At 49.3% G+C, this 25,205-nt stretch overlaps 2 protein-coding genes across 4 annotated transcripts in view; both read left to right on the plus strand.

The window, feature by feature from the left end:
• Thada (THADA armadillo repeat containing) overlaps positions 1-15,468 on the plus strand; it is a 314,607-nt gene extending 299,139 nt beyond the window's left edge. Inside the window, exons 37-38 of one of the 2 annotated variants that reach the window (XM_013358268.4) lie at positions 12,043-12,212; positions 13,246-15,468. In XM_013358268.4, coding sequence (XP_013213722.3) covers positions 12,043-12,212; positions 13,246-13,608 — 533 coding nt within the window. In that variant the 3' untranslated portion in view covers positions 13,609-15,468. Of the gene's footprint in view, positions 1-12,042; positions 12,213-13,245 lie in introns of those variants that run through there. The other variant, XR_013429010.1, reaches the window with a different exon arrangement.
• A 2,772-nt stretch (positions 15,469-18,240) lies between these two features.
• Zfp36l2 (ZFP36 like 2 zinc finger CCCH-type) lies at positions 18,241-22,529 on the plus strand. 2 transcript variants are annotated; one of them, XM_005324524.3, is made up of 2 exons: positions 18,241-18,609; positions 19,140-22,529. In XM_005324524.3, the coding sequence occupies exons 1-2, from the start codon at positions 18,559-18,561 to the stop codon at positions 20,556-20,558; spliced, it is 1,470 nt and encodes a 489-aa protein (XP_005324581.1). In that variant the 5' UTR covers positions 18,241-18,558; the 3' UTR covers positions 20,559-22,529. The 2 variants fall into 2 exon arrangements, with proteins under 2 accessions (XP_005324581.1, XP_040126973.1); XM_040271039.2 differs by lacking the exon at positions 18,241-18,609 and adding an exon at positions 18,616-19,009.
• The last annotated feature ends 2,676 nt before the right edge of the window (positions 22,530-25,205 follow it).

Here is a 25,205-nt window from a genome sequence, read left to right on the forward strand (position 1 = left end):
TTGAGTGTAAGGATGTGTGGCCGACAGCCTGGTTCAGGGCTGTGGGCGGGTGCCGGGCTGGACTCAGCTTCCCAAAGGCCCCACCACATCCCCCTGTCTGGGGAGCACACGTTCTGCAGTATTTCTCAGCTCAGTGCCCCTCCGACAGAGAGAGGGACCAGGAAAGCTGGGATCGGGGACTTCTCTTTGAGAGCTGAGAGCAACAAATGGCTTTAAAGGAGAGGAAACAGGACACCAGCCAGCTTCGTGGCTGCCTTCTTTTCCAAGAGCGCTGCTCTGTAATGCAATTGTATTTGAACATTTTTTTCGCATGATGTCAGGGAATAGCTTCCCTTAAAAGCTTTCATGAAAAAGCACAACTATAAAACAGACTCGGCAAGGAAATGGAAACCAGATGAGTGGGCCTGTGCGATTCGGGCGAAGAGATTGCTCTCTCTGCAGCTTTGTGATCCCATCTCTGCTCCCTGCACACTCCTCTGTTTCACAAGTTCTACTTTCATCCGAGGCTGGCATGCAGGTGATTTCAGAAGTGAACTGTCCTGCTTTATTACTGCACGTGATGAGGTACAGGAAGCAGCGGTTCCCTACCTGATGGTCCCACAGACCACCTAGTCATCCCCCTCCTCAGCATCTTGTCCTTGTGTGAGCCCAGGCCTCACTTTTTTATTTTTCCTTTATCTTTTTGCAGTGCTGGGGATTGAACCCAGAGTCTCATGCCTGCTAAGCAAGTGCTGTACCACTGAGCTGTACCTCCTGCCCTCATTCTTTTTTTAACCTCTTCATCTTTTCACCCACCTACTCCTTCTCAGGGTTGGTCTTTGAGGACTATGTCTTTTGGGAGCTTGCTTGTGTGCATGTGGGGGAGTACTGGGGATTGAACCCAGGCACTCCACCACAGAGCTACATCCTCAGCTGTTTGGGGGGAGGAAGGAATACTAGGGATTGAACCCAGGAGCACTTTAACACTAAGCGTCATCCCCAGCCCTTTTTTAAAAAAATTTTGAGACAGGGTCTCTAAGTTGCTTAGGGTCTCACTAAATTCTGAGGCTGGCCTTGAACTTGCAGTCCTCCTGCCTCAGTCTCCCAAGTCAGTGGGATTACAGGCATGTACCACTGTGCCCACTCTCAGCCCTTTCTAAGTTTTAAAAAAATATTTATTTTTTGTAGTTGTAATTGGACACAATAACTTTATTTTATTTATTTATATGTGGTGTTGAGGATCAAACCTAGGGCCTGGCACGTACAAGTTGAGTGCTCTACCACTGAGCCATAACCCTAGCCCCTCAGCCCTTTCTATTTTGAAAGAGAGTCTCACTAAGTGGTCCCCGGGCTGGCCTTGAACTTGCGATGCTCCTGCCTCAGCCTCCTGAGTTGCTGGGATTACAGGTGTGCCACTATGCAGAGCTGGAGTTACTCCCTAGGTCTGTTCTGACAAGGAATAACAGGCATTTACTAACCACCCCATCCCTGCACCCCCGAGTATCCTCTGCTAGATCGAGAAAGAAACTGAAAGAATAAGGCTGAGCTACCAGAAGTCTCTGAAAATGAATAAGGTCACCAAGGAGATCTTCATAATCAGTGGAAACATGATCTGGATATGGGTGAGAAAGCACTGAGAAGATTTGGAGCCACTAGAAAAGATTTGACTAGAGGCAGGGGTACAAATTCAGTGAGAAAGGGGCTCAACAGCCCAGGATGAAAAGAAGATATGTACCCCAAGTGCCCGTGGCTAGAACAGCAGTCTACTAGTGAAGGGGGAGTTGATTCCAGAGAGCTGTGATCTTTTTTTTTTTTTTTTAATTTGGGATTGAATTCAGGGACACTCAACCACTGAGCCACATCCCCAGCCCTATTTTGTATTTTATTTAGAGACAGGATCTCAATGAGTTGCTTAGTGCCTCACCATTGCTGAGGCTGGCTTTGAACTCGGATCCTTCTGCCTCAGCCTCCAGAGCTGCTGGGATTATAGGTGTGTGCCACCATACCTGGCAAAGAACTATGGTCTTAATTATTCCTGTAACAACAGGTGACAGGGGACCTGGAAGAAAGAGGCTTTCATGCTAAAAAGGGAGGGTATTTGGGCTTTGTGGGGCCACTGAGGGCTTTTAAACCGGGGCACAATCAGGTCAGAGTTGCTTTCACAGGCCACCCTTACCACAGGGCAGGGGAGCTCGGAGTCAAGGAAGACAAGACTTGAAGCCAGGAGGCTGCTGTGAAGGCCGCTGTGGTTTGTAAAGGAAGAATTAAGAGGATGAACCAAGGTAGTGGCAATGGGGGTGGAGCAGAGAGTGTGTCGGGTGTTCTGTCATCAGGACTGGGAGCCGTGAACACAGAAGAGAGGGCAGAGGAGGAGACACTGCTGAGGGCTGAAGGCAAACCAGAAGGCAGCAGAGGCTTCAGAGGGCTCCAGAGAGTGCCGTGGCGCTGCGCCCGCTGCCAGAGATGAAGTGACGCAGGACTGGGAAGCCCAGAGGAGAGGGACAGGGCTGAGGGGACAGGCGGCTTCTGCTCTAGCATGGGCCGCTCACACGTGGGGCTCACCTCCTTTCCTATCTTCAGGCCACAGACATTTCAAGATGACTGCAGTGTGGCTGACCTTGCCATTGTGACCTGGAGGGTGGTGCAACTAACTACCTTTTTTTTTCTTTTTTTTTTTTTTTTTTTTGTTGGTGCAACTACTTTTCATCAAGAAATTCTTTTTCAGTGAAACTCCATCAGGCCAATTTAGTTCCTTGATCCATGTTCTAAAGGGAGCAGCTAAACCTTTCTCAGGTTCTCCCTTATTTTATTAAGTAGCAACTCTTTTATGTATAAATTTAATAAGAAGAAGATTTTATTTTTGGTCAATAAGAATTGACTAAAATTTTCAGTCAATAAGAATTTGACTGCCAGGCCTGGTGGCGCTCACCTGTAATCCCAGCAACTCAAGAGGCTAAGGCAGGAAGATCACAAGTTCAAGACCAGCCTCAGCAACTTAGTGAAGCCCTGTGTCAAAATAAATAATTTTTTAAAAGAGGCTAGGGATGTTGCTCAGTAATGAAGTACTTCTGAGTCTGGGTACCAATGACAAAAAAAAAAAAAAGAAAGAATTTTTCCATGCCCAGTTTTAGACTTTGTCAGTTTTATTTGTGTGTGTGTGTTTGTTTCCACCAAGTCACACTTGACCTGGGTATTGTTGTCAGTATTTGCAATTTTTAGTGTTATTAACAAAATGACTTCTTTGGTTATTGTGAATTTTATCATGAGCTATTGCCATTGTCTGTTTAGTTTTGTGCTGATTATTTTTTACTAGTAACATTCATGGCAAGGTCAAAAACAACCTGCTTCTTTCCTCCTCCAACCCCACCCCCCTCAACACTGCCAAGGACAGTACTAGGAGAGCAAAGCTTTTCTACTTGATGGGCACAGAGTCTGACAATGCTGAAGACCCAGGCTCTTCTTAGCACCCAATTTAAGCCATTCTGCAGCAGTTTGTTCTTTCCCCCCTGTTCAACGGGCTGAAAACCCAGTCTGGCTGCCCTCCAGCCTCTGTTCTCTCTTCCATGGCTTGTTCTTGAAAGAGAGAGAGGTTTTTGGCTAGGTGTGGTGGGTCCACCAATAATTCCAGTGACTCAGGAGGCTGGGGCAGGAGGATTATAAATTCGAGGCCAGGCTCAGCAATTTTATGAGACCTGGTTAAATTCCCAGGACTGCCCCAAAAGCTGGGGGTGGGGGGGGTTGTATTCCCCACACTCCCTTCCCTCACCCTAGCCCCCACTTTCAGCAGCCTTGGGCCATATCCACAGGTGGTTTCCCAGGCCTTTGGGAAGTGACTATAATTTCAGAGCAGTTACTGGGGAATGTTGGTCACAGGGGACAGATAGGAAGGCCTTGACAGGCCTGGGAATAAAGATAGAAAATTTCTTACCTCAGTGGTAAAATTGCTTGCCTAGCATGTACAAGGCCACAGGTTCAGTCCCCAGCACAAAAAGAGAAGAGAAATTCCCAGAAACTTTGAGAATGTAGGCACTTAACATTTTGAGCACTGTTTATACATCTTAAAAAAATCACTTTGTGACAAAACACATAACAGTGTTTCAGACAGTGACAGCTGACAGTGGCTCTTAGATTATATCACCTAGTGATATTGTAGCTATCTTAGTTTTTGTGAATACATTATGAATTTTGCACAGCAACAGAATTGCCTAGAGATTGGTTTCTGAGAAGATGTCCATTTTATTAAGGGACCCATGACTGTACCTTGGTTTACTCGTGGAGTGTGTTTATTCTATTTAAAGCTATAAAATCCTGGTGGTACTTATAAGGGAACTTTCTGGATTCTATATAAGGCTGGGAGATGGTAATGGTAAAGTCCTCAGGAGAGAAAAATTATCTTCCTGAATGTTTCTAATTAAAATTTCTGGTTTTCAGTTATACTTTAGGACCCTCTGTTCCCAACACCCTCCGTGTCCCTCCAGTGTGTTGGGGGATCTGGGAAGCCCCTCCTAGAGCTCTGTGCTTGGTGTTCCAGGCAATGAGTGCACCCAGAACTGGGGGGTGAAGTACCCCGAAGGGCTCAAAGCTGGTGAGCTGCGCAGGCAGTGAGCCCTGGGAGGACCTGGGCTTTTTAGCAGGCAATGTCACTTGAGGATGATTGTTGTTTAAATCCATTCATTGCTCCTCAGTGTGGTTGGAAGTGAAAAAAATCGAAGTATTTTTATAAGCTTTTAGCCAAGCGTACTATTAACCAGCTGTAATTTAATTTATCAGTCCCTTTTCCATGAAATATTGCCCTATGGGATAAGAAGTGCACACTTTTAGCTTCTATGAAGTGTATATTTGTTTTCATTCATATTGACTGTATCCATTTTGAAATCAGTTAGAAAAAAAATATATTTACTTACTCAGTGATTTGAGGTAGACCCACATTTTTTGAATTATAGTTATTTTAACTTAAAAAATTTAAATGATCTTGTCTTTAAAATGAAAACAAAGGATTTCTAGGGTAGTTCTGGTTTCATAATCAGGAAAAATGTTGACATCAGACAGGCACAGATTTTATGGCATATAACCACATCTGTGGGGAATCTCATCCTTTGGGAGCTAGGCCTACAGGAACTTTCCAGAACCTAGGCCATTTGTTCCATTTGAAAATAACTAAGAAAATGAAGAAAAAGCAAATTTTCTAATAGTTGAAAGGGTTTTTTTTCCAAAATATTTTTAAAGTTTCAAATGATAGTGTTTTTAATCTCCTCCCTCAGATTGGGAAACACATTCCCACCTCTGCGCAAAAAGGGCTCTGTAGCAAGCTGTTTGGCAGAAGTGGCTGTACCTCACCTCTCTACCCAGAGGGCTGTTGGGGATGGGTGAGCTACAGGACACCTTCCAAGAAAAGGAAGGCAAAGAGATGAGCTTCTCCATATCTGGCCCAGGTGAAGGCCTGGCCTCCCCTTCCTGGGGAATGCTGAGTTTCATCCACCCGCCTGCTAGGCTGCTCACCGCAAGAGACTTTAATGAAGGGGCTGTTATGGTGCTGGACGGGGGTAGGGTGGGGTGCGGTGAGATGACTATAAACCAGTCCAGAAAGTTGGAGGGAGAGGCCAGGGGCTGGCAGGGAGGACCTGGTGAGGGTCTCAGTGTTCTCCTCTGTCAAGATAAGGGGCTGGTACAGAGCAGACTGCCTTCCTCAGTACCCTGGAGTAGGGGTCACAAACTCGTAAGTCCAAGGGAACAAACCTGCGTATAATGAGGTGGCAAACAGTAGGCCTCCCAGACTGAATGTGCATCTACCTGCTGTAGGGCACGGCCACTGCTCTGCTCTGCACAGACCTAGGGACACTAGACTAACATTCTGAAATTTGAAAAGGTGCTGAAGGCTGGAGGTGTAGCTCAGTGGCAGAGCATTTGCCTAGGATGGTCCTGGGTTCAATTCTGAACCCAGAACTGAAAGAAAAAAATAATATAAATGTGGATTTTTATAAGAAATTTTCTAATTTTGAAAACAGTCAAACATATGAACTGTTCCAAACTTGTATGAAGAGCAAACAATTCTATTGTGCCCCTGTCCGAGTGCTTCTGATGGGTCCCTTGGGGTCTGAGAAACCCTGTGTTTGGTTGGGTTCTGCCTCTTCATGCCCTTTATTTTAAATAGTGGATTTCAGTGCTTAAAATCCAAAAAGAAGGAGGAAGAGGGTCTACCTGTGCCAGTCTTGCGTTCCCCTGGGCACTTAGCACCATAGCCAGGAGGGAAGTGGGAGAGAGTCTGCTGTCGTCCAGGGACAGACTTCAGCATCAAGTGGGTGAGCCTAGTCCTCGGACAGCACACCCGGGCACTTGGCCCACTGCATGCTGAGACTGGGGCTGCCCTTGAGACCTCTGACTGGCACAGACATTCTCTGATGACATTTTTTAAATATTCAGATAAAGAACAAAGACCAATACCCATCCCCCACCCACACAGTCCCCCACCCCAACTTTCTGCTGAGTTCTTGGAAGCCTGAGGGGCCACCCTTCTCCACTGAGGATACCAAACTTCTTCTGGGCCATTTGTCTCTGGGATGGGTCATCTGGGAGCTCTTTTTGAGGTTGCGATGGGCGTTTCATGGTACAGACATGAAGTGCATTCCCTGGTGGGCTGCCTGGGAATCCAGCTCTGGACCCTAGCCCTGAGGACCCCAGCAGACAACCCTGGGCTTCAAGGGTGAAGGGCAGGGGAGGTGGGGACAGAAGGGCTTCCACATCCCTAGGAGGGGGAACTAATAGAGGCTTGTTCTCCATGGCTAATTAAAATGCAAGTTCGTGCCCTGCCCAGGTGAAGTGAGAAAGCCTGTGGAGTAGACTAGAAATTACGGGGTCATCTGGAAAGGACCCGCTGAAACCCGAAGATGCTCTGCTGAGGAAGAAGCAGGCAGAGTGATGCTCAGATTTGATCCCCCATTGCCTCCGGGCCTGCCCCAGCCTGTCGGCTCCCCCAGCCTGCACCCCCGCCCCACAAATATTCCTCTCCATGTGCAGATCCAGTGTCCTTGCTGCGGGACCTCTGGGCTCCTCACTTTTGTCCCAGCTGTGCTGGGCCTCCAGTACCCTGCCAGGCCCCTCCATGAAGCACTGCCTCCTCCCTCTCCCACTTCTTGAGTTTGTTTTCATTTTTGTTTCCTTTTCTGTCCTTTCATTACCACTCCTAATGGTATAATTAGTCTCTGTCACGCACCATCTTGAACTGTTTCCTGACGCTTCCTATGTGTCAGCATGCCTCTGACTAAATTGTTCACTCTCTGAGGAAAGGGACCAGGATTTTCTTTCTGTTTGTCACAGTATCCCCACACATCAGGTGACCAGTAAATACTGTGGGTAGATAAAAGCTTGGACTGATGGGTGCATGGTGCTGGCAGGGCCACCCTACTCCCTGGCCAGACCCTGAAGCTGAGGGATTTTCCACTAAATTGGGATTCTCCAGAGCTGGAGGCAGAGAGGATTCAGCCCATCACCACTCTCTCACCATTGACTGTGCTGACTTGACCTCCCTTGGGAAGGATTGGGAAGGAGACCTGACCAATGGCCTTAGTCTGAGAGCATCTCCACATGTCCTTAGAATCAGATGTTCTTTCTTCCCCCTGCAGTACTGGGGCTTGAACACAGGACCTCACACACACTGGGCAAGAGCTCTGTCCCCGAGGTGCTCCTGTCCTTTTTATTTTTTGAGACTGACGACTTGCTAGGAGGACTGTAGGTCAGTTGCACTCCTCCTGCCTCAGCCTCCTGAGTCGCCGGGATTACAGGTGTGCGCCGATGCACCAGGCTAGCTTCATTTTTTGTACATATCCAGTGTCCTAGCACCACTGGTTAAAAAAAGTGATCTCCCCTAATTCACTTATTTTGGCACCCTTGTCAGAAATCAGTTGACCAAGCCGATAGGTTGAAACAGGAAGATTGCAAGTTTGAGGCCAACCTGGGCAACTTAGCAAGACCCCGAATCAAAATAAAAACTTTACAAAGGGCTGGGGGGGTGTAGCTCAGTGCTAGAGTACCCCTGGTTTAATCCTTTTTTCCTTTTTTTGTAGTGCTGAGGATTGAACCCAGGGCCTTGTTCATGCAAGGCAAGCACTCTACCAACTGAGCCCACTTTAAATCCCCAGTAATTAAAAAAAAAAAAAACCAAAACATTATTTGTAAATGTGAATTTGCTTCGGGACTCTCTGTTCCGTTGATCTACATTACATGTCTGTCCTCTCCATTCTATTCATCTGTACTGTGCATCCTCCTGCCGATGCCACACTGTCAAGCTGGGGTGCTGGTAAAGAGCATGCTTAGAATGCTAAAGACCCTGGGTTTGATTCCCAGCGCCACACTGAAACAAAACAAAACAAAAACAACACTATACTTTCTTGATTCCCAAAGCTTTGTGGTAAGTTTTGAAATCAGGAAATGTGTGAAGCCTCCATTTTTTTCCTGGATTGTTTTGGCTATTTTGGACACATAGCCAATTCTTTGTTTTTTTTGAGGTTTTTTTTTTTTTTTTGTGGGAGGGTGGGGTGGGGTACTGAGCCACATCCCAAGCCATTTTTTGTGTGTGTATTTTATTTAGAGACAGAGTCTCACTGAGTTGATTAGGGCCTTGCTTTTGCTGAGGCTGGCTCTAAACTTGTGATCCTCTTGTCTCAGCCTCCGGAGCCGTCAGGATTACAGGAGTGTACCACCACTTCTTGAAACACACGTGTTGCTTGGCTGCTTGTTTTGTTTATCTGGGGGAGTGCATGTGTAAGTGAAAGTCCCTCGCCCTCCTCCTCAGCCTCCCTTCTCAGGGCACTTGCTAATAGAGGTCTAGGCTATTCTACTGAGCTGTCTTAGTCCTGGGCAAGGCTGTAAACAAGGAAGCTTGTGGGATGCACCTGGCCCTTCAAGCAGGTGATCTCAAGCCAACCAGTCCCACCTCATTCCCTCTCCTCTTGTATGGTTGTGCTTGGCTAATTTTAATCCACTTCAGCACCATCACCCCAGCTGCCTTCTCCTGGCCCTCCCTACACATGATTTACGACAAAATGTGAAGAACACTGTCTGTCCTGTCAAGAGGGGCTAGCGTGGCAGCCTGGCCTTCCTGGTGGCATTTCTGGTCACCGTTTTGTGTTCCTTCTGTACCCAGTGGGAATGTCGCCTGAGTTGCAGGCACTGATTTTTCTGGTGGGTGAAACTTTTTTTTTCCCTGAAGAGCTTTTAGTCCTTGCCTTAAGGGGGGAGGGTGCGGAGGAAAGCGTAGGAGGAGTGAGTCAGAGGGTAGAATTTTCTGGAAGATCTCAAAATCAGCTGACCTACTGCTGGTTCCACAATATTGTGGACTTTTTTCAAAATACAGCCCCCAGCTGACGGCTATTTTTTTTTTTTATGACTAAAGGTGATCAAGGCAAATACACCTTCATCGTGTCTGGGTGGGGCAGCTCTCCCCTCGACTTCCTGCAGGGTAGGTGGGGGTAGTTTGTGCCTTGAGATGGATTCACGCAGCACCACCGCCAACAATACATACTTGCACCTGCTCCCAACCTGCCCATATCAGCACTTCCTCCCTGGCTAAATAGGGATGGGGCAGTAGAAGCAAGTGAAGATCCAGTAGGAGGAAAGCATTCTTATTATCAAGAATAATACTAGTTACTATTTATTGAATGCCTTCTTTGTGCCAGTCTCCATGCCAGTGCTGAAACTAAATCAAGTGGGATAAAGGAAAGATTTCCTGCCAAGCGCCATGGCGCATGCCTGTAATCCAGCATCCTGGGAGGCTGAGGCAGGAGGATCATGAGTTCAAAGCCAGCTTCGGCAACTTAGTGAGGCCCTAAGTAGCTCAGCAAGATCCTGCCTCTAAATAAAATATTTAAAAAAGGGGCTGGAGTTGTGGCTCAGTGGTTAAGCGCCCCTGGGTTCAACCCCCAGTGCCAAAAAAAGAAAAAGAAAAGATTTTCTTGTATCCAGAGCCATAAGCAGGTATGTTTTGAGTATCTACTCTGTGTTGAACCCTAGTTTTAGTTCTTTAGAGGTCTGAAAGAGGTCCTCTCCATGCAGATTCTCAACCAGTTGAAAACTACACAGGCCATCAGCTAGAGATCAAAATGGAGATTAGATTGTAGGAAAAGGCTGACCAACACATGGCTCAAACCTACAGCCAAAATGCATTTTTGCCCCTCTTCCCCACCCCCTCCTTTTCTTCTTGTTTTCCTATTTCCCAGTTGAAATCCTGTTTCCAAGGATTGCTGCAGAGCAAGAAATGTGGAGAACAGGACCACTAAAGGGATCTGAGGACAGTGAGATCCATCCTTTGGGCTGCCTCCATGAATCTAGGCTCGGCTCTGTGACAGAATTCTAAGTAGTCCTGAGCCTGCCTGATGGTCACCCACTCTGTTTATCTCACCATAAAAACCTGCATCTCTGGAATGTTGATGCGGATCCTCCAAGTCTGTGCTTTGCATGCTCCAGGAAACTTGTTATCCATTCTGATTTCTTTATAGCCACTTGGCGTTCTATGGCTGCACAAGTGGGTTACCCTGTCTGAACCCTGCTTTCTCATCTGTGAAGCAAAGATGTTAATACCCAGTTTATAGATGTTGGGGGCTGGTGATGTGGCTCAGTGGTAAACACTTGACTAGCATGCACAAGGCCCTAGCTTCAATATCCATACCTCCCTCCCTCCCTCTCTCTCTTTCTCTCTCTCTCTCTCTGTTTTCACACACACACATACACACACACACATACACACACACACACACACGTGCAATAGTGCACACCTGTAATCCCAGCTACTTGGGAGGCTGAGAAAGGAGGATTCCAAGTTCGAGGCCAGCCTGGGCAAGACCTTGTTTCAGAAAGGAGTAGGGATGTAGCTAGCATTCACTGGTCAAGCATCCCTGGGTTCAATCTCCAGTACCAACAAAACATCATAGGTGTTGGAAGGATTGAAGATCAAGCACTTGATCAGGGCCTGACACATCATAGGCCCATGGTAGGGCCACATCAGTAAGCCTGGTTCAGTACCCTGGGGAAGCCTTCATCTATTCTCTACTCCAACTCTCAGCTTTCTCCCTGTGTGCTGAGCAGGTCTAGTTGGAGGCCAGATGATGGTCAGAGGCAGGACTGTGTGCTAAGATTGGAAGTGTGGATCTGGAAGAGCTTAGGTCTGGACTGAAAGGCAGGTATTGGTGTGGGAGGGATCTGCAGAGCCCACTGTCAAGTGGGGGACAGCAGAGACAGAGTTGGAGGAAGTGTCAACATTCAGCCTCCTGCAACTCCATATTTAGGACTGTCTGAGGTCAAACTGTGAAGTAAGCAATGGTTTTCACAAGGGACCTCACTTCCTCCTTCTACACCCCATTCTACTCTTTCAGCACCCCGCCCTCAGGAAACCAGAAAGTCAAGGGTCTGAAACACAAATTCACTCCAAGACAGCAGCAAACTATGAGTGAAATCAAACCCATAACCTGATTTTGAATGGCCCCTGAGCTATATATGGTTTTACTTTTTTTCTTCTTTTTTTTTTTACAGTACAAGGAATTGACCCCAGAGGTACTCTACCATCACTGAGCTATAGCCCCCTTTTTATTTTTATTTTGAGTCAGGGTCTTGTTAAGTTGCTTGTGCTGGCCTTGAACTTGCTATCTTCCTGCCTCAACTTCCCAAATAGGTGGGATTATAAGCATGCATCACTGTACCTGGCTGGTTTTTACGTTTTTAAATGGTTGAAAAAGATCAAAAGAATAATATTTTGTCACACATGAAATTCATATTTCAATGTCTATAAACAAGTTTTATTGGAACACAGCCATCTGTTTACAGAAATGTCTAGTTCTGCAGGTGGAACTAATTCTGTCCACATGGGAATAGGGGCATGAGATGCCAGGGTACAGCTATGGCTCATTCTAGCAGTGTAAACAGTAGGACTCAGGAGGGGATTCACATTTACCCACTCCCTTGCCCAGCTGATGGCAGGGATTTTGTCTGAGACCCTTCATGTTCTCAGAGTCCTGAAGGATTCCCCATGGTGGCCCCGAACAGTTCATTCATTGCTCTCTCCTCCCATCTCTGCAGAATTTGCCTTCTGCCAGGTGGATGCCTCCATAGCTCTCTCCTTGGCCTTGGCTGTCCTGTGTGACCTGCTTCAGCAGTGGGACCAGCTGGTTCCTGGACTTCCCATCCTTCTGGGATGGCTGTTAGGAGAGGGTGATGACCTTGTGAGCTGTGTGGAGAGCACACACCAGGTAATCCTGGGGACCGAGGGCACCAGGAGGTGGGCCTGAGTGTCCTAAACCCACTGGCGCTAAGAGGCTCGATGGGCCTAGTGAGCTGGCTGCTGAAGTGTGCTTCTGAATGCTGAATGCAGAGCAGGGATGGATCTGGAGATTGCCTGCTGGTGCTGCTGGGGGCACTGGGAACAGTCCCGCACTCACTCCTGACATTCCAGTGGCAAGCATTCAGGAGAACTGATGAGGGAACTTTGAAAGAATTTACTTGGATGCTGAGAGTATTAGTCAGCCTTGGAGTTAGTGTGGGGCTCCCCACAGTTAGATCTAGGGGTGAAGCATTTCCAGAGAATTAGGGGTCATTCCAGGGAACTTGCTGCTTAAAGAAAGTTCCCTGGAACTTTCGTGGTGCAGATTCAGGTGGGAAACTGAGGACCCAGCCACTCAGCAAAAGTATCCTAAGAACGGAGATTCATCAGACACCAGTGTCTGACTCTGCTGGCCAATTTGGCATCCACAGCAGGCCAAGAGTTCAAAAAGCAGCCTGTTTACGGGAAATGTGGAGACCGTGATAAAGTGTTTGTGATAAAATGACCTTGAAAATCTGCAGCATTTTAGAAATCAGGTCTCATACTCAGAGGCTGCTGTCTTGAGCTTCGTAATTCCTTGTCCTTTTGTCTGCAGCTAAGAGGTACCTTCCTCCCTCTTCTGTTCCTTAAGGTCTAGGGCCTACTCCCTTGTGGAGGTCTCCTTTTCAGCATCAGGCCCCCAAAATATCTTGGCTTTGAACTACAAACACATCTTTATCAAAGGTCATGTTAAGTCTGGGGGAAAAAATTCCTCTGTGGTGGAGAAGTACAAGGAGTGAAAATAGACAGTGACCTTCAAGGCTGCAAGTGGTGAGGGTGTGGGTGTTGACAGGTGGGAGTGGGCCCTCTGTCGGGTGGGAGAAGGGACACACCTCTTGCATCTGGCAGGGCACTGCTTGGTCTGACTGGGATTCATCAACGTTCCCCGTAAGGTTGACTTTGGGTGTTTTCATTTGATACAGGAGGAAGAAGACTACCTGTTTGAAAAAGCAGAAGTCAACTTTTGGGCCGAGACTCTAACTTTTGTGAAATACCTCTGCAGACACCTCTTCCATCTTTGCAAGTCTAGGTGGCCTCCCTCTAGCTCTGAGAGGCTATGTCACCTGCAGAGGACAATGTCAGAGCAGCGCCACCACCTCTCTCAGCTCTTCAGAGAACTTCCACCCACTGCTGAGTTTTTGAAGACAGTGGAGTTCACCAGACTGCGCATTCAGGAAGAAAGGACATTAGCTGGCCTGAGGCTGCTGGCCTTTCTGGAAGGAAAGGAAGGAGAAGCCCCCTTGTGCTCAGAGCCACAATCCTTCCTGCAGAAGCCAGTCAGCTAACTCCTAAGAACAGAAGCAGCTTTTGGCTCTGGGTACATTGGTGCTCACCCAGCCACTCTGGAGGCAGAGGCAGGAGGATTGCAAGTTTGAAGCCAGCCTCAGAAATTTAGCAAGACCCTATATCTCAAAATAAAAATAAAAGAATAACTTTTTTTTTAAGGGCTGGGGGATGTAGCTCAGTGTAAAGTGCTTGCCTAGCACGCATAAGGCCCTAGGTTCAATCCCCAGTATTCCTCTAAATCTGCAAGAAACATGTCAAACATGAATTCAACTATTTTCCCTTCATGCCTGCCCCATTTCCGTGAGTCTGGGCTTGCAGAAACACGTCAAACAAATTCAACTGTTTTCCCTTCATACCTCCCCCATGGCTGTAAGTCTAGGTTTCTGTCATTTCCTACAGGGGAGATTTTTCTTCAGTTCACTCATTCAAGGTAGCCTAGTTTATTGCAGCTACTGTAGGAAGTGAGGCTACCACACTGAATATTTATTCTGTCCCCAGGTGCAGGCCACCTGCAGGCCTGAATTAGCCTTTTCTGTCCCCCAGGACTGCTAATGTCCAGCCATAGCCACCCTCTATGTGAATTGACTACATAGAATTGAGTTCTAATATACTAATAACTCCCTACTCCTTTTGGTTTTTTCTTTTTTTTTGGGGGGGGGGTAGAGTACTGTATGTAGGGGTGGATTAGTTGGAAAATAGCCCATTTGGTCAGATTTCTAAATTTTATTCCATTTTAGCAAAGCAGAAAGATGTTCCAAATGTTGGATCCTGAGAGAATTAAGAAAGGATCGACCTCCTGCAAATAATTTATTTTTATTATCTGTACGTGTAAGTCCTGAAGTGGTACACATTCCATCCTAATTATTAAAAGAGTCATAGAGAGTCCCTTCTGTCTCTCCCCAAAATATGTGCTAATGTTAGGGAACCTGATTTTGCCACCCTGTGAAAACCTGTAGTTTGGTTGTTAGAAGGAACACAGGGAAAGGAGAGCCAAACCAAATGATTTTTCCATTTTTATGCTCGCACTGTTTACCATCATGTGCTTGGTGGCAGTAACAAGATTCTCATTTAAGATACCAGCAGAGGGCTGGGGATGTGGCTCAAGCCGTAGCACGCTCACCTGGCATGCTTGCGGCCCGGGTTGGATCCTCAGCACCACATACAAACAAAGATGTTGTGTCCACCAAGAACTAAAAAATAAATATTAAAAAATTCTCATTCTCTCTCTCTCTCTCTCTCTCTCTCTCTCTCTCTCTCTCTCTCTCTCTCTCTCTCTCTCTCTTAAAAGAAAAAAGTATATAAGATGCCAGCAGACACTATCCATTTCAATGATTTAATCTAGAAACCTTAAAGGTTTTTCTGCCTTTCCAAGCCCAGCCCAGTCCTCTTCCTCGGATACCCAGCAGGTGGCACTCTTGCATACATTTTGCTGCTGGTCTTGTATCTTGATGGGCTTGCCATTTTTAATTTACACTTTCAGAGTAAGTGTTACCCACGGTTATCTTGAGATCACAGCCCCATCCACCTTAGTTTGAATCATAGTATATAAAGTTTTAGGGCCTGTGAATTTTTACAAATACTTTTCAGGGGAGTCGTCACAGAATTTTATTGAGGGTCTAAAGGCACAGGTTAGAGAGGAAAGAGTTCAATATGCCATTTCTTATGGCAGAAGAGCAGCACTTTCAAGTGTAATTTGTTTCTCTGAGAGAAAACTATCCAACCAGTGCTGGGGATGTGGCTCAAGCGGTAGCGAGCTCGCCTGGCATGCGTGTGGCCCGGGTTCGATCCTCAGCATCACATACAAAACAAAGATGTTGTGTCTGCCGATAACTAAAAAATAAATATTAAAATTCTCTCTCTCTTTCTCTCCCCTCCTCTCTCACTCTCTTTTAAAAAAAAAAAAGGAAAAGAAAAGAAAGAAAGAAAACTATCCAACCCTAAAAAAGCCCTGCTAGAAGCATGGAGAAAGGGCTCTGCAGGAAGACGAGTAAAGAAGTCAATTCCATATCCAAAGTTCCATCCTGAAGAGAACAGGAAATTCCCTGGTTGGTTTCGCAGCCATTCAGCCCCAAATGTGGTTTTTGTGATCCTGAATTAATTACCTAGTTAGGCATCTATGTAGCCCACACCTGATGGAGAGTTGCCAACCTAATACTTTTTTGTTCTAAGGCCTTGTTGGTTTGAAGTCAGGGATTGCTGGGGTAATTTGGTGATGACCATGGGAGAATAATTCTGAGAGGGACCCAACAAAGCCTGGCTTGTTGGCAGAGGACAGTACTCCTCCTTTCCTTATTTGAAATGAAATAAAAGCAGTTATGTAATAGTAAAAATATTTCACACTAGCAGGTACTCTGTACCACAGCATGTATCAGAACATGTTTACATGTTATCTCTAGAATCCTACCAGGTCTACACAGTGGGTGTTCTCACCACTGTTGACTGGGAATTATCAGATTTTTATCTTGGCTGGCTATGGCCAGTCTGGGAGGGCTGGAGGGACAGATGTTTCCACTGGTTTTGTATCTGAAATCTTGTCATTAACCTGATATCAGTAGCTAGGGAATTAACTGGCTGCTCCACACGTTCCCGATCATTTCCCAGAGAAACCTTGAAGACTACTCTCAGGCTCTCAAACTCTTATGCTTGTGGTCATTTCAACAAAGAATAAAGAAGCAGCTCACCCTTGTCTGGAGGCCAGTGCAGCATGGGTGCAAAGAGTGAAGAAGTCACCTCTGCCAATTGTCACTTCCTACTCTTGGTGCTGAGCTCTGGGGTCCAAGATTTGGGTGGCCCCTGGCTCTGTACTCATGTTTCTATAGACCTCCATCCATCTAGTGGTAGCCAAGGCCTGGCTTTTTCTATTGGCATGCTTTGTCCATCTGTTTTAATATGTAAGATAGCTTGTACTTTTGAGTCTTTTATACACCTTTACAGATATCACATTTGCACTTTGACAAAGGTGAGGGATGAGTAAAGAAAGAATTTTATCTTTTTTGTCTTTGTTTTACAAGTAAGGAAACCTGAGTACCAAAGAGATTATGTGATTCAATGGACCATTCAATGGATACCAGGGACAAGGCCTGAACTCCAACCCTACATTTCTGATTCTAAAGTCCTCCCAGTCCTGCCTGGACTCCAGCTTCTTGAGCAGTAGGGGATTACAGAGGTGGGACAAGCACATGGGACTCCTGTTCCTTGAGTGACAGGCCTTCCATCCCAGGATAACTAACCAGCAGAATGGACAGAGTACAAGCAGACTAGAAAGGTCAACTTAGGAAGGAGCTGTGGGTCAAGGTTCCTTCCCTGGCAGGTCCTGGACCGTTTAGCTAAAACAGGCCTAAGTGGGTGAATTCATGGGCCAGTCTCCAGCTTTGGGGCAGCTGGTACTGAGAAGTGCCCTAGCCCAGACTCCAGATCGGCAGAGAAGGGCTATTGGCGGCTTTAGCCTCGCTGGGCGCTAGGTGGGGGTGTCCGCTCCGCCTCGGGTCTGGAGCGGGGGCCGATTGGCAAAGCACGTTTCCCAGAGCAAGCTCTTGGGCTGCGGGTAGGCAACACTGGGTGCCCCCACCTGGGCTGCGGAGCTGCCGCTGCGGAATTCTACAGACCGCACAGAGCCAAGGCGGAGCACTGTGACCCCCGCGGCCGGGGAGAGTGAGGACTTGGAAGGCGCGACAGGTCAAGGCTAAGCTGGGCAGGAAGCCTCGGCCGGCAGCTGTACCCCAATCCCCGAGAGGGTTAGGAAACACCAAGCCGACCCGCAGACTGAAGGGGTAGAGGAAGTCGCTTCCATGCCTGTACTGCTGTCCCGGCTTTTCTCCTGTCCTCTGAGTCGGCTCCCCCGCCCCGGACGCCCCGCGCCACTCCGCGCCTTTGGCCCAGGCTCAAGGTCTTGTGATGTGATTAGCAAAGCCAGCGCCTTGTCCTCAGACACTCAGCCCAGCCCAGCAGGCCCGGGCTCTCAAGCCCTGTTTACAGAGCTTGGGCGGGGAGAGGGGCGGAGAAACGGGCCCGGACTCCTCCGGGCTAGACTGCCGTGGCAGCCGCCCGCGTGGCCGCTCCTGCCCCCACCCCCACAGAGTCTCCACGTGCAGCCAGGCCCGAGCTGCCACCTAAGGGACTCAAGCCTAAAGCCCCTGCCCCTTGTCCGGGGCACCCTTTGCCAACCCGCCACGCCAGGCGGACGGTTGCAATATTCTTGCATTTTGCAATTCCCGCGCCCAGTACAAAACCGAGGGTCGAGATAAAAGCTGCGCGAGTCAGCCTAACAGGATCGGGCGGGGAAAAACACGTCCAGAATTGCAGAACCCCGGCCACATTGAACGTGCTGGGGCTTTCCAACACTGAAACCCCAGAGGCGGAGAGAGAAGTATCTTCCCGCCGCCACCCAGCAGAACCCAACTGGGCCGAGCTCTGCATGCCGCCCCGGCGCCCGGGCAGCCTGCCCCGCCCCGAGGCCTCCCCGCCCCCTCCCTCGGAGGAAAAAAATTGGCGGCGACCAATAGGAGGCCAGGAAGGCGCTTGACGTCCGCCAGCCGGCGGGCGGCGTTGCCTGGAGACCCCGGCGGGGTCATCGTTCTGTCCCCTCCCCCGGCGCGCCCGCCCCGCCGCTGCTGCACGCCTGGGCTCTATATAGGGCGCGCGCTCGCGGGCCGCGGAGTTCCAGCAGTCCGCGAGCTGCCGTCGGCTCCGCGCGGGGGGGCGGGCCGGGCACCCCGGGGCGCCAAGGAGCGCTCTTTGCTTCTTTTCCTTTCCCCCCACTCCGCACTCCAGGGCACCCTCTGCCCAGTCCACGCTGCTTCCTTCTCCCTCTCTTCTCGGACCCCAGCAAACTTTCGGTCCCTCCCCGCCCCTCGCCCGTTATTCGTCGTGGCTCGAGCTCGGCCGCGCCGCCCCGAGGGCTCCTCCCAACCACCCTGCCTGCAGCTCCGACCATTACAGGACCCAGAAACATGTCGACCACACTTCTGTCGGCCTTCTACGATATCGACTTCTTGTGCAAGGTACGCGGGGGAGCGGGGAGGGAGGAAGGCAGGCAGAAGAGCCTCAAGTTCCCAGACTTTGCTTTCCGACCTCGGCTTTTGGAGGACCTTTTCCACCTTGACTTTTCGGGTTGGGAAAAATCCTGGAGTTTGCAGTAGTGTGTGCTAGCGCCTTGTGGGCGGGGAGAAGGCGCAAGGAGGGCGGAAGGGAAGAAGGGAGCGGCTGTGGCTGTTTAGATTCTCCGGAGCCGGCCGCGGCCACGCTGCCCAGGGCTTCCCGGACAGTGTTTGCGCCGCCCACCCCACCCCAGCGGCCCAAGAGCCGAGGATCACATGTCGAAACCCAGCGCGGCCCAGGTGGGCGTCCTCCACTCTTCGTTCCTCGCAGCGTGAACTTGGTTTCTTTTGCGCGAGTATGGGTGTAAGCAAAGTCGAAATCCGCAGGGTGGGGGGGAATGGAGGGAGGAATCCAGGCTGGGAGTTAATTAATCTGCAGCCCCAGCACTTCTTCCCTTCCGATTTTCACCCCTTCCCCGCTCCCCCCCTGGCAGACGGAGAAATCCCTGGCCAACCTCAATCTGAACAACATGCTGGACAAGAAGGCCGTGGGGACGCCGGTGGCCGCTGCCCCCAGCTCCAGCTTCACGCCCGGCTTCCTCCGACGGCACTCGGCCAGCAACCTGCACACGCTCGCCCACCCCGCGCCCAGCCCGGGCAGCTGCTCGCCCAAGTTCCCGGGCGCCCCTAACGGCAGCAGCTGCGGCAACACGGCAGCGGGCGGCCCGGCCTCCTACGGCCCCCTCAAGGAGCCGTCGGGGGGAGGCGGCGGCGCGGCGCTGCTCAACAAGGAGAACAAATTCCGGGACCGCTCCTTCAGTGAGAACGGCGAGCGCAGCCAGCACCTCCTGCACCTGCAGCAGCAGCAAAAGGGAGGCGGCGGTTCACAGATCAATTCCACGCGCTACAAGACGGAGCTGTGCCGACCCTTCGAGGAGAGCGGCACGTGCAAGTATGGGGAGAAGTGCCAGTTCGCGCACGGTTTCCACGAGCTGCGCAGCCTGACACGGCACCCCAAGTACAAAACGGAGCTATGCCGCACCTTCCACACCATCGGCTTCTGCCCCTATGGGCCGCGCTGCCACTTCATCCACAACGCGGATGAGCGGAGGCCTGCGCCTTCAGGGGGCGCCTCAGGGGACCTGCGCACCTTCGGTGCCCGCGAGGCGCTGCACCTGGGCTTCCCGCGGGAGCCGCGGCCCAAGCTGCACCACAGCCTCAGCTTCTCTGGCTTCCCATCCGGCCACCACCAGCCCCCTGGGGGCCTTGAGTCGCCCCTGCTGCTCGACAGCCCTACGTCGCGCACGCCTCCGCCGCCCTCCTGCTCTTCTGCCTCATCCTGCTCTTCCTCCGCCTCCTCCTGCTCCTCGGCCTCTGCGGCCTCCACGCCCTCGGGCGCCCCGACGTGCTGCGCCTCGGCAGCGGCTGCAGCCGCAGCTGCGCTGCTCTATGGCACCGGGGGCGCCGAGGACCTGCTTGCGCCCGGAGCCCCGTGCGCCGCCTGCTCGGCTTCCTGTGCCAACAATGCCTTCGCCTTCGGCCCGGAGCTGAGCAGCCTCATCACGCCGCTGGCCATCCAGACCCACAACTTCGCCGCCGCAGCCGCCGCCTACTACCGGAGCCAGCAGCAGGGCCTGGCGCCCCCCGCGCAACCCCCGGCGCCGCCCAGCGCGCCCCTCCCTGCCAGTGCGGCTGCGCCGCCCTCGCCGCCCTTCAGCTTCCAGCTGCCGCGCCGCCTGTCCGACTCCCCGGTGTTCGACGCGCCCCCCAGCCCCCCGGACTCGCTGTCGGACCGCGACAGCTACTTGAGCGGCTCCCTGAGCTCCGGCAGCCTCAGCGGCTCCGAGTCCCCCAGCCTCGATCCGGGCCGCCGGCTGCCCATCTTCAGCCGCCTCTCCATCTCCGACGACTGAGGCAAGAGGGCGCCAGTGAGAAGAGGAGGGGAAAGACCGTTCTGGGGTGTTGGAGGCGCCCTCGCCATCTCTTCCCCCGGTGGGGGCCCGGGGTGAGATGACAAAGCCACAGGAAGACTTGCAGGCCCCACCGAGCACTTGGACTCGAACTCTGTGCTGGGAGGGACCCCCTCCCTTTTCGGTTTTCCCTTGTTTATTATTATTATTTTTATTATTATTATTACAAAGTTTCATTCTTGTTGAGCAAAAAATGCCAACGAACTTTTTGTATTGATGAACAAAATATTCACAACAGGGCAGTTGTGATGCGAATAAGAACAAAAAAAACCAAACACTTAAAACTTTTTTAGGTCTCCAATGAATTTGGGACTCTAGGAAAAATCAGCCCAGCACCAGCAGCTATCAACCACCATTCCAGCTCTTCACTTGAAAAGCATTAGTTAGAGTCCAGATGTGGGAACTTCCTATCTTGAAAGAAGTTCTTAATTATCTCAGACCAGTGTAAACAAACCAGCCAGCCACCACCTTGCTAAAACTATAAGCTTTTAGAATTCAATATTCTGCCAAGAATATGCCTTGATAGTAGCCCTCAGCCCCATAGGTTTTTCTGGGGGAGGGGTTTGTTTGTCTGCTTGCTTTTTGTTTTTAACAAAGTGATATATGTCTGGGGGAGGGGGACAGACCCTTGCATTCCAAAGTTTCATACTGGTTTCATTACCACCACTTAGTGGAAGTTTAGTTTAGGACCATTTTTGTCTGCTCTCTGGAAGCCTTGGGCAGAGCTTAGTTTGTAATTGTTGGGGAATAACTGCTGAATTTTTAGCTGTTTTGAGTTGATTCGCACCACTGCACCACAACTCAATATGAAAAAAAAAAACTATTTAACTTATTTATTATCTTGTGAAAAGTATACATTGAAAATTTTGTTCATACTGTATTTATCAAGTATGATGAAAAGCAATAGATATATATTCTTTTATTATGTTAAATTATGATTGCCATTATTAATCGGCAAAATGTGGAGTGTATGTTCTTTTCACAGTAATATATGCCTTTTGTAACTTCACTTGGTTATTTTATTGTAAATGAGTAAAAAAATCTTAATTTAAGAGATTGTATGTAATATTTATTTCATTAATTTCTTTCCTTGTTTACGTAAATTTCGAAAGATTGCATGATTTCTTTACAGAAATCTATCTTGATGCTGTGGAAGTAGTTTGAGGAATATCTTATGAGTTTTCTTAGAATGTAAAATGGTTGCAGCCTATCCAACTTTAAAGGAAAAAAAAAGAAAGGCCACATACTTTGCAATCAGGCTTACATGTGGCATACTTTTCTAATTCCAACTTTATAAACTAGCAAAAAAAAATGTATTTGCTGATTCCACCAGTTCTACTGTGACATACTCTTGGGTATAAAGACATGTAGCAATAATGGGGGGGGTAGTCTCACAGTGCCTTCAGAAGGGCCCAAACTTGCCTTAAATCTTCCTCAACCAAATAAGTATTTTGTTTATTAGTGCTTGAGAGAATTTGAATGTAGGATGGGTTCAACTGCACAAAAGGAGAAGATTTTTACCACTTTTTTTATATAGCTATAAAGTGAAGAGGCCACCTCTTAGTGCTGAAATGGTATGTAGTACATGATATGCCTTGTTTAATTACAGAAAATTCCAAAACTTGTATTTTTTTTTTTTTTTTTTTTTTGGTGTAGAAAGGCAGGAATGTCTCCCAAGCTTTCCTGGACATCGGATGAATGAGTAGTAGCTTAGTTTGTATGTAGGTACAGTTGGAGCACTATGTATGTACTCTCTGGACTACTTTGACAGAAGTAGGTTTTTGAATGTAACAAGATAAGTCAACTTGAGTTGTAATATATTTTGGGGAATCAGTTCACTACAAATTGTGACTGTAAACATTGTACTGTAAATGTTTTGTAGTTTTCCCCCAATAAAATCTTTGGGAAAAGAAATGTGTAAAGCAGCTTTCTTTTTTAAACAGAAGTGTCTAGCTTCATGGTCTTGTCAGGCAGTCGCCCAGGTGGAGAGGGTGGGGAGAGGATGTGGGCAGCTGGCAGGGCTCAAAGAGCCTACATTTACTTGTATGTGTATTTATTTTATAGCAAGTCCTTTCAGCTGAAAAAAAATGTTATTTGGACTGTCAAGGGCATTAGTTAGCTGTTCCCTAGTAATAAGATGCATCCCAGTGTTGGCTAACTGGCTAGTGGCAGGGCCTGGCGGGAGACCTCAAGGGGTGTGGCCCGCCTGTGAGTCACCCTGAGGATCACATGGCTGCAGTGGCAGCTGAAGGTCTGATTTTTCTCTGGGACTCCTGCCCGCTGGTGGCCCAAAGGGCCTTAGAGTACTGAGCTAGAAGTGCAGTTTAGGCCTGGCTTGGAGAACTGGGGCTTTGCCTGGACTTTGGAAAGCCCAGTTGTGTCCTTGTTGAGAGAGGAGGCGAAGGAAGATTAGGCAGGTTAAACTTCTATCTGGTGTTTGTTTATGCAGACAACTTCCTCTGGGAATGAGCAAATACGAGTTATTTATGCAAAAGGAATTAGTGTCTGGGCTTTGGATGATTATAAGGAGGCCAGAAAGCAAATTCAACCCAGGCCTCTAGAAAAAAAAAAGACTGCATCAGTTTTCCTGCTGGTTTTCTAAACAGTTGAACACAACTTTTACTATGGTGACTCCAGTTTTTTTTTTTCCTACTCACTTTAAAACAATCATTTTAAAAACAAACTCAAGTTCATAAATCCTGTTTTTCTTCTCGACCCCCTTCCCCCCAGGCTCGCACACAGAAATCAGACACTTTTTCCAAAGTAGGTAAGACATTTAGCAATATGCCTTATCAACAGCTGGGCTCTATCAACCAATCCCCTCTCGCGTGCATCCCCTCTCGCTGGCTCTGCACGAGCCAAGGGCTCTTGTGACTCACAGCTGAGCAAGGAGGGGTGGGGGCGTCTGGTGGATGCGCCAGGCCTAGGCAGCTGTTTCGCGTTAAGGATGATGGCGCTGGTGTTCACTGGAGCGTTTTGGTGCTTGGCCCACGCTGCCAAAGGGGATGGGGAGCAGTTTCAAAGTTCTCCCAGATGCTGGGCCTCAGCTGCAGGGGAGGGGAGGGGAAGCCTGGGGCCAAAGAGGGCTCAGACTGGGTGAAGACCCTGCAGCTCACTGGCCTCTCCACCAAAAAGAATGTGCAATGGGAGGAAACTTCTAAAATGTGGTGCTGTTTAGGCCAAGCTACATTTCAAAGGCCTTGTTTCCACTTCACTCCCAGGCTTCTTTTTCTGAACAAGTACTTCTGATGAGCTGGAATGTTAGAGTTCTTATTGGCTAAGGCCCATTCGTTTTTAAAAATTGATCTGTTTGAAAGCCCAGCTGCTAGGATCTGAAGTTTTGTATTTTACATCCAGTGGAGCCTGGAAATCTAGGGGGATCATTCAGAAATCTCCTCTCACTGCATATCAATGGCGGGTACTGGTCATTGTCCTTCTGCAGCGGCTGGAATTAACAGCAAACACAGCTCTGGTAGGGCTTCATCACCCTCAGGACGGTTTTCTTGTAAATTCAGGAAGTAGAAGTAAAACTTGCAAGTAAGGACAAACCAGCATTCCCATCAGGGACTGGAGAGTGGAACTAAAACTGACTGGCTCCAAGGCTGAGTCAAGATCCAGGTCATTTGTGAGAAGGAGCCCAGGAGGTGACGGTGGTCAGCGTCTTCACAGTGGCATTTCCTACCGGCTGTTGGAAGACGAAGGTGTTTTTTTTTAAGCTGCCCAATTGGTGTGCGCCACCTTCTTAATTATTTCAGAGAAAGAACGCGTGCGTGTACATATTTTCCACCCCTCACGCTGTCTGAATCTCCTGCTAAATGTGTAAAAGGAAGAAAAAAAAAACATACAAAAAAGCCATTGAGAGGCCAAAGCTGTGCACTGTCCCTTGGGAATAGATGGAGGATTGTGAGCCCTGCGGTGGCTCAGGAACCAGGATAAGAGCCAGGCCTGGTGGGCTCCGGGTGCAGGAAAGGCCAGCAGGCGTAGGTCCTGCCTGCCAGGTCCGCCCCAGCACCAGGGCACTCGGGGTTGAAATCGGCCTGGAGGTCGCAGAAGGATCGCAGGGTGCGCATGTGCAAGAAGGAACGAGCACCCGGCCCCAGGGCGCACTTGGAAAGGGCCGTCCCGGGCACCCGCTGTGCTCCAGCTTTGCTTTTGAGGGTAGACTCTCACCAGAAACCGGAAGTTGGGTCTCTGCACAGGCCTTAGAGGCTGCCCAGCTGCGGGGCTGAGGCCGGTCAGACTTACCTCCCAGCAGGGACCCAGAACCACTCTCCATTGTCACCCATTTCCCAGTATTTTTATTTCTTGTGCACTCCGGGGCGGGGTGGGGGAAGCGTTCAGAGCTGAGGCCGTGGGGCACTCGCAGCCCGGAGCGGCTGGCTGGGCCAGGGGGAGGGGGACAGGCGGGGAGCGCGGGGCGGGGCCAGGGCCTGGTGGCCCGACAGGCCTTTCCCAAGCGGGCCCTGCGGGGAGGAGAGACCTGCAGGAAGGAGGCGGGCGCTGGAAGCCACTGCACCAACCTCTCCCAGCAGTAGACTGGACCCTGCATGAGTGTGTGAGTGTGTGTGTGTGCAGGGATGTGTCTCTGGA

The sequence above is a fragment of the Ictidomys tridecemlineatus genome, chromosome 12, assembly GCF_052094955.1.
Source record: "Ictidomys tridecemlineatus isolate mIctTri1 chromosome 12, mIctTri1.hap1, whole genome shotgun sequence".
NCBI classification, from domain to species: domain Eukaryota; kingdom Metazoa; phylum Chordata; class Mammalia; order Rodentia; family Sciuridae; genus Ictidomys; species Ictidomys tridecemlineatus.

Coding starts and splice junctions, on each gene's coding strand:
- Zfp36l2 (XM_005324524.3), top strand. CDS start 18,559: ATGTCGACCACACTTCTGTCGGCCTTCTACGATATCGACTTCTTGTGC. Junction 18,610..19,139: donor ATATCGACTTCTTGTGCAAG/GTACGCGGGGGA, acceptor CCCCCCTGGCAG/ACGGAGAAATCCCTGGCCAA.